Source organism: Dunckerocampus dactyliophorus, chromosome 17, assembly GCF_027744805.1.
Source record: "Dunckerocampus dactyliophorus isolate RoL2022-P2 chromosome 17, RoL_Ddac_1.1, whole genome shotgun sequence".
Classification (NCBI taxonomy): domain Eukaryota; kingdom Metazoa; phylum Chordata; class Actinopteri; order Syngnathiformes; family Syngnathidae; genus Dunckerocampus; species Dunckerocampus dactyliophorus.
The window spans coordinates 1615998-1625000 of NC_072835.1; the positions used below are offsets into that span (position 1 = coordinate 1615998).

Sequence of the window (9003 nt, forward strand, 5' to 3'; positions counted from 1 at the left end):
TCAAAGTGTTCCTATGCTTGTACTGTTTTTGAAGAGCAGTCTGTGAGTGAAGAGGGCTTAGAAGGAGATATTTAGGACGTGTTGGAAGTGTTTCCATATGGATTGTATATTCTTCCCTAACTATAGAATGATGTGATAGTGTTCTGTGGAGTCATCTCCCCAGCATTTGTTGTCTCATAAGCTAATTGTGCTAGGTGCTAGCATGCTAATAGTCGGTGTGTTAGCATTGCTAGCATTTTTAGCAATTTTCACAGGTTTAAGGCAAGTTTATTTACAGAGCACAGTTCATACACGAGGTAATTCAAAGTGCTTTAAGAAAAGAAGGGTAAACTCACGATATGAAATCATTCCATTAAACATAAAATCATTCTAAAATCATTACAAAAAAGTCCATAAATCTTTCCTTAAAACAAAAAAATGAAGATCAAATAGTTTGAGTTGTGGAATGCACAGTTGAATAGAAGTGTTTTCAACCTGGATTTGAACATTGCCAAAGTTGAGGATTGTTGAACATCTTCTGGAAGACTGTTCCAGATTTTGGCAGCATTAAACTGAAACGCAGCCTCACCGTGTTTAGTCCTGACCCCTCCCCGAGCTTCTCAGATCCTGAGATGGTTTAAGTGGTTTTAACATGTCAGAGATGTGCAGTTTTAAAGTCTATTCTCTGAGTGACAGGAAGCCTGTGCAGAGACCTGAGTACTGGAATAATATAGTCGCTTTTCCTGGTTCTAGTCCGGACTTGAGCAGCAGCATTCTGTATGTACTGCAGCTGTTTTACAGCTCGTTTAGAGCACTCGGTGAGAAGGCGTTACAGTAGTCTAGCCTGCTGGAGACAAAGGCATGGACTAGTCTCTCGAAATCTGGCTTAGACACTATTCCCTTGATTTTGACAATGTTTTTAGGTGGTAAAAAACTGTTATTGATTTAATGTGGCTGTTAAAGTTCAGGCCTCAGTCTGTTATTACCCCTAGATTTGATGGTTAGGTTTTAGAGAAAGAGTCTCAAGGTGAGTGATAAGCCTTTCTCTTTGTTTTGTCTGAGATTAGCTGGAGAAGGTTGTTTTGCATCCACACACTGATCTGTTTGATGCAGTGACAAAGTCAATCTGCAGGAGCGTGTTCACCGTCCGTCAGTGACAGGTAGATGTGAGTGTGGTCTGCATAGTTGTGGTAGGACACATTGCAGCTGCATTTTAGCTGCTCTAAAGGAACCATGTACAGATTGGACAATAGGGGTCCCAGGATTGACCCCTGCGGAACCCCGCAGGTCATAGTCATTTGGTCTGAGACACAGTTGCCAATTTCAACAAACTTAGCCGTATCATAGTACATGTTAGCATGTTAGCCACTTTCATAAGTATAAACTTATTTAGTTATTATTATTTAGTTGCAACATAAAAGATCAGGTGAAGGGAGTGTTGACATTCAGAACAACAACATGACAGGCTGACATGTTCCTGGCATCTCACCTCCTCACATTGCACATGAGGGTTTGTTTGGTGCTGTGAAGTCCAGTTGGAGACCACTCTTGGACCAACTTCCTGCCCTTCTGGCCTCAAGTCTTTTACTGCAGTACAGGAAGTTATGTTACATGAAATGATTAGCATTTGCAGCAGCAAAGGTTGGTTTATGCTTCTGCGTAGTCTCTAGTTGGCCACACTGTTTGCAAGCAGAAGCTGTTCAAAGAAATACAGCGGAACCTCGGTTCACGTATGCTCGTTAGCCAATTGTTTGGTTAATGTCGGAAACGTACGCCAAAATTTGACTTCAGTTTTTGTACATTTTCTGTTTGGCGTGTGTCTTATTAATACACCACGTGAGTCCAGCTGTTTTCGTAACGTATCATTCCCACAAATGTCCGGAACTGGAAGTCATTGTCCCCCAACTCAGTGGCACACACAACTTCTCTTCTGAGATTACCAACAGACCGACCGACCTACCTACCCACCTCCCTCTTGACCTCCCTTTCTTCCTTCCTTCCTGTTTGTCTTTCTGTCTTTTTGTCTTTCTTTTTCTCTATCTGACTTTGTCAGCGTGACCTTCCTGCTTATATGCACTCTCCACTGTGGTTGTTGGCCACATGCTGTGTGCCTCCCAAAATGCTCCAGTAGATGGCAGCTCCTTTCAGTACGTGTGAAAGTTTGATTTTTCCGGACGTCTAAACGAAGCATCTCGGCTAGCGTTGCCAGATACATCTATTAGAAGCGACTTTGAGCGTGTTTTTTTGAAAAATCGCTTGTGTCCTGTTGCTTTGGGCTAGTTTTCAGAGGGCCTGTCTCTTGTTGCCCTCGGGAGACTGGGCGACTGTGTCTCCGTGTCCCAGCTGCAAATGTGCATGAGAAGGAATTGTACAAGCTACAGTGTATTGTTTTATCTGTTGAGGTGATTACGCAAAAAGGTTGCCTGCCATACACAGCCGTTGGCCTCTATTCAATTTATGACAAGCGTCTTAACCTGGATGGCTAGCAATTTGCACAGAAACAGTACAGATCGTTGCAGTGTGATGGCGACTGTTCCTGCATTCGTATGTACCGTACTTTATGTCTTTAAAAGTCACGAACGGTGAAAATGTGAACAGCATGATGCTTAAATACCAGTGCTAACTGTATTAGCAGCCAATTCAAGGTGGAATGAAGGTCACCTGTAAAGGTTTGAGAGCATTTTAGGCTCATCCTGAAATTTCACACCAAAGCCAAACATCCCAAACTTTTTTCTGTGAGTAGGATCGGGTGTTGTGCTTCTAGTCCTACTTTGTCCACCGCTAAGTAATGTGGGATGTTGCAAACCTACACTCCTGTGACAATGTGGGACGTTGCACACCTACACTCCTGTGACAATGTGGGACGTTGCACACCTACACTCCTGTGACAATGTGGGACGTTGCAAACCTACACTGCTGTGACAATGTAGGACGTTGCACACCTACACTCCTGTGATGGGTTAAAAGCAGGTGGTGGGGTAAAAAAGAAACCTTAATTGCACATCATTTCCCACAGTGAAAAGCTGAGGCGCTGCTGAGTGCGTCGCGTAACAGGATTTAAATTTGTTGGAGAAAATGCGTCGCATCTTCCCCTGTTTTCTCAGCTTAATGCAATTTCCTGCCGCTGAAAAGGTAAAAGCCCGTCTCTTTCCAAGCGAAGAGAGAGGCTTTGGTGCATGCAGGCACTTGTGTTTCTATTCATTAGTTTGACTCAGTCTGCTTTGGACTGAACACCCAGTCCATTTCCACCTAAGCAGATTAATCCAGGGCACTTATTTAATTGGGACTTTCTTTACCTTCCAGAGGTAAAAAGGCAGGTGGAGAAGGCAACCCTGCCACTGCACTTGGGTGCTGTGCTTTTTGGCACCATATTAAGGCATCCTCCTCTCACATGGACGCACGTGGGTTCTCTGTGAGTGTCATGGCCATGCTAAGTGCTGCAGTCTCGGCTGAGCTTTTATTTTAGTGACATTTGCAGTCTGCTTTCACACCTACAGTTGACTTTCTCTGGTCTCTTGGTCTCTTGGTCTCTTGGTCGAGGCTAAAAAAGTATTACTTTTATATATATTTATCATTATAATGTTCTAATTAATTTATATATCATATTTAGATTTTATTTATTTTTCTTTCCGCTTTGCTGTGAAGTGGCTTTTTTAGACATTTTCCTTGCTTTTTGACAGAGTGATATAATTGTTAATTAGCAAACAGTATAACATCCAGGATATTTTTCAGCTTTTGATGGGAAGCTGCTTTTTTTTATTTTTAGACATTTCCCATGTTTTATAATGCAATTAGCAATGCAATTGTTTATGAGCAGTATAACCAGTATAATCTAGTATTTTGATAGAAATGACCGTTTAGACGCTTTTCTTCATTTCTCATGTAGTAATAAAATTTCTTGTTCCTAAGTAAGATAAAAGACAGGGATTTTTAAAAAGTTTTTATGGGAAGTGGCCTTTTTAGACATTTCCCTTCATTTCTGTTTGAGTTTGTTAGTGAACAGGACATGATAGCAAAGTGCCTTTGCACATTTGCAGGCAAGGGACCTTTTTGGACATTTTCCTTCATTCTCATGAAGTAATAAACTTGCTTGTTACTGACCAGGATCAAATCCAGGGGTTATTTTTCAACTTTTGACGGGAAGTGACCTTTGTAGACATTTTGCTTCATTTCTCACATACAGTACTAATAAAGCTATTGGTGAACTTTTCCACTTTTTTCTGCAAAGTGGCCTTTTTAGACATTTTCCTTGATTTTTCACTGAGTTGTGCAGTTATTTGTTAGTAAACAGGATAACATCTGGGATTCTTCTTTCAACTTTTGTTGAGAAGTGGCCCATTTTAGACATTTTTCTAATTGTTTTACTGAGTCATGCAATAGTTTGTTGCTGACCAGGATAAAATCTAAGGATTATTTTTTAACCTTTGATGGGAATTGACCGTTTTAGACATTTTCCTTCATTTCTTCCATAGTACCGTAATAGAATTGTTGGTGACCGGGGTTAGATACAAGACTACTATTTTTTCCACTTTTTTAGACATTTTCCTTCCTTTTTTACTGAGGTATGCCATTGTTTGTTAGTGAGCAGAATATGATCCAGCACTGCTTTTCCACTTTTACTAGGAAGGGGCGTTTTTAGACATTTTCCTTCATTTTTCATGTAGTAATAAACTTGCGTGTTAGTGACCAGGATAAAATCCAGGGATTATTTTTCAAGTTTTAAGGGGAAGTAGCCTTTTTAGATATTTTCCTTTGCTTCTCACGTAGTAATAATGACAAATAGATTTGTTCGTGACCAGCGGAAGGAGAAGTGGCCTTTGTAGATATTTTCCTTCATTTCTGAGAGAGTAATGCATGTGCCTGGATGCCAAATATTCAGATGAGTGCTTCTGTCAAATCAATGTTCTGTCTCGCCCCACGCCCCCACCCTATACGCAGGTGGCAACTCCTACTTTCGGGCTGGTGAAAACCTTGGAGCTGCTCCACCACATGACGGGGAAAGGCCTGTCGGCCAAGTACCATTTCCCCAGGCAGCCCTGCCTGTACCAGCCCAGCATGGTGGCAGTGCAGGTCACGCTGACCAACTGCTCAGACCGCAGTCTGGAGGAGATCCACATCGGGGAGAGGAGCCCCGCCAGCCTTAAAATTCACTGTTTCAACACCGTGGGTGAGTGTGAGAAAATATCGCCTTCATTTTGTGTGTTGCAGTGAAGCTATTCTCTCAAAAGACGGCCATGTTTTCTTTGTGCACTGTGATGCGTCTCCCCAGCGCCAAGACTGCAAATATTACCTCAGCTAATCCTCGCTAGTTAGCATCAATCAGGACACACACACACACACACACTTTGTGCCGTATGATGGCTTCTTTCATGCACGTGCACACAGCGTGCCAAGCAGCCCACAGTGGCTCATTGATCGTCCATCGAAGGAAGCGGAGCAGGCGAACGGCGGGTGATTTAGAATAGATGGAGGCCAGGTGCTGCAAACGCGAGGCTTTGGATGGCTACGGGCGGGCTTCATGCAGGCGGTGTAGTTCGTTAAGCGGGAGGAAATGTCTGTTGTGTTTGCGAAGCCTCGTGTACTCTTGCACGCACTTTGTGCCCGCAGTGGTCTGTCGTTTTGCATAAATTGGTGGTAAACAGTTGTGAAGCACGTGTAAACTGTGCCTGGAAATTTTCAAATGTCCAAAATCTGCGGCACACGCAAGTTCTGTGAAGTAGTCGTGAACGCAGCGCAGCCGATGTGCAAACAATGCGGGCAGTGCATATCAAAGCATGTCTCATTCACATGAATGGCTTAACGTTTCCATCAACTCTTGGAGCAAGTCGGGCTGGGGTTCTCAGGTCATTTCTGTTGTGTCTTGCATCTTCCTTGGGATTTCCTGTTAATAACTCATCATAATGCCCAAAGTCAGCAGTTCCCTCTCCCACACCGTCCGTGCTGCTTTTTCCTAGTTTATTGCCTCCTTCCTGCTCTTTGCACATTCTCTACCTGCAGCTGCGAGAAAATATAGACTTACTGTCCTCATTGCATGTGCGTCAGCATCTTGTAGGCCCACTGCAAATAGAGGAATTGCTGATGCGTGGTGTCGGCATCAAATGCCAGGACTGCTTTACGGATGCGGGAAGCGGTGGCGACAATGCATACGCAAACGGGAGCAATGCGCGCAGCGCGTACTATTGTCATAATTCATGTGCGAACAGAATGCAACCGTGCGCAAACTAGTCTTCACACTTTTCAGGCGTGCTATTAATAAATAAATGACACGTATTGCCACGGCAGTTTGCGGGACAATGCGGAGGCAAAGTGCGTGCAAGTGTAGCAGCGTGACACGCGCACTACGTAACTATTTTCTACTACCCTCAGCATTGTTTCGGCTTCATTCTTTCAACGCTTCTGTCGCGCCTCATCCCCACGATGCTGATGCATCATGAGCTTGTTGTCCTGGAAACAGCACCTGTGTGTGCGCGTGTGTGTGCGCGTGTGTGTGCGCGTGTGTGTGCGCGTGTGTGTGTGTGTGTGTGTTGAAGGGTAGGATTTCTCACACGCTGGTTGGCCTTGCCTTTCTAGCCAGAAAACACAAGCAGCGACGATGCACATCTGTTCCGCTCCGCTGCCGCCCTCACTACCTTTGCCCCGCCCCTCCTCACGCTGTGCACACACTGCACTTGTCCCTCATTATCTTGCCCCTCCTCCCCAATCCCTCACCTCCATCTCTTCTCCCCTACAGAGCGTTTGGAGCCAGAGGCCTCCGTGACGGTTTCCATGGGCGTCGACTTCAGCGACTCCACGCAGGCGGCCAACTTTGAGCTGTGGTAAAACCCGCCGACATCACGTCAGAGTTTTCTCATTCAGTACCTTGGTTATGTTATGTCGTTTGCTGCTTATTTAGTTGGATAGTTGGGGTTTGCAGAAAAATAAACGCACGCATGTGAAGGAAGAAGCTAGGGGTGCAGGATAATCATTGGACCGATGTGAAGGAATTACGAGGTCATACCGATAGATCCGATAACTTTAAAAATAGCGCAGGTAACTGATCATTTACAAAAAAACGCTCGAATGAGGTGAGACTACCCGTACTGTGCGGGTGATACTCTCCTGATAATAGTGGTGTGCTAGTAGTCATGTAGGCATGATATTTGATGAGGACAAATCAACAGGTACAGTTGCCTCCAAGTGTGCACAAACTACACTCACATCTAAATTGAAAAAGTAGATATTAAAAAAGTTATCAGTCTTGAGAAGCAGGAAGTTATCATTTGGGGGGAAAAAAGGAAAATATATTGTGCATTTTAGACGAAACCCTTCCATTTTGGTGCAGGTCAGGTTAAAAGTGCAGGTTGAGTAGTTTCAACTTTGTAAGGCACAGTAGCGCCACCTGCACTTCTGTCGTGCAGTTACAAGGACATGTCCAGGATTGTCTGAGGTCCGAGTGATAATCTAGTTGACCTCTTGTGACTTTTTTTTCCCTTCCCCCGTCCACACTTTCATTCTGTCCTACCCCTCCCCGGCTCGCCCCCTGTGCCAGCATTCCCACTTGAGACATCAGCAACAATTGATCCCCGCTTCCCTGAGATAACAATTATTCCTCCAATAATCGAGGCCCGGGCCAGAATCGCACACTGTTCAGTCGATCGATAACCTTATCAGAAAATCTGCCTGGGACGCAGGAATGGATCCGTCCAGAACAGAAAAGCAAAGGTGATGTTTGTGTGGGAAGAGCTGCGTCTAGATGCCAGTACAATGTACACTTTATGTCCCTCAGCACCAAAGAGGACCGGTTCTGCGTTTTCATCCAGCCTGCAGTCGGGGAGCTGCTGATGCCCTGCAGCCTCACGGAGCAGGACTTCTGCAAGGAGCAAGGTATCTCTCCACTTGCTACCGTCAGCCACAAAGCTGACACTTTTTTTTATTTGCTACCAAAATATCTGGCAACCTCCATAAATCTGAATTTTTCATAAGGAATTCTTTACATGGAAGAGCTTAATACTTTTATTTGTTCACTCGTGTATTGATGAAAAATAACAGCGTTAAACGAAGGCGTTCAATCCCATCCTCATCACTCATCTCGCGTGACGTCCCCAACTCTCGTGAGACTTCAGCTTGGGTAACATCTTCAGGAAGTCTTTAGCTTCTTCTTTGTTTGTGAGGCTGCCACAGACGGCGACCAGCGATGGCAATGAGGGAAAAGTGTGATGATAACCATAGAAGCAGAAAAAACCTAAAATAAAGAAATAACCTTAATATAAAAAACATATAGTAATTAATGATTTCATTACAATTAGTAACATTTTAACATTAGCTGCCATGCAAGTTAAAAATAAGTACTATAAGATCATCTTGCAGTATTGTATGACTCATGGAATAGTTTCATCTTCCAGCACTTCAACAGTACTTATAGCTAATAATGTTCAAATCTTACTCATTTTAAATGAAATAAATACTGTAAGATGATCTGATAGTACCTATTTTCACACTTGCATGCTAGATAATAATAAAATATTACTCCTTTTAATTAAACAATTCAAAATTCCAGTGTACCACCAGTACCATCTTGCAGTGCTTATTTGTACACTAATAATACTAAAAAGCTAATAATACTAAAATACTGATGTTCATTCATTATAATGAATTATTTGAAGGACTAAAAACAAGCTCTGTACTGTAAGAATACTATAAGTTCATCCTACTGCACTTATTTTTACACTTTACACATATGGCAGCTAATAATGTTATGAATGAATGAATGAATTTTCATGAAAGAATTAACAATAAATGAAATACAATAAGATAATCTTCCAGTGCTTATTTCTCCAATATTACTCAATTGTCATTCAAGGATTACTAGGAGTCCTATAAGATAATCTTGCAGTACTTATTTGTACACTTGTATGGCAGCTAACAATGTTCAAATGTTAATTGTAATTACAAACAAGTCACATACTGTAGGGTACTATACTGTACAGTCATCTTACAGTTCTTCTTTTTACACTTGTTAAAATCTTAGTGACTTTAATGAATGAA

The 9003-nt window shown here is 42.8% G+C and overlaps 1 protein-coding gene across 4 annotated transcripts in view; it reads left to right on the forward strand.

The window, feature by feature from the left end:
- The window catches only part of ap3b1a (adaptor related protein complex 3 subunit beta 1a), an 80091-nt gene that overhangs the window by 58075 nt on the left and 13013 nt on the right, over positions 1-9003 (forward strand). For all 4 annotated transcript variants that reach the window (XM_054756428.1, XM_054756429.1, XM_054756426.1 and 1 more), the window contains exons 23-25: positions 4918-5146; positions 6710-6794; positions 7745-7842. In XM_054756428.1, the coding sequence (XP_054612403.1) occupies positions 4918-5146; positions 6710-6794; positions 7745-7842 (412 nt within the window). The remainder of the gene's footprint in view (positions 1-4917; positions 5147-6709; positions 6795-7744; positions 7843-9003) is intronic.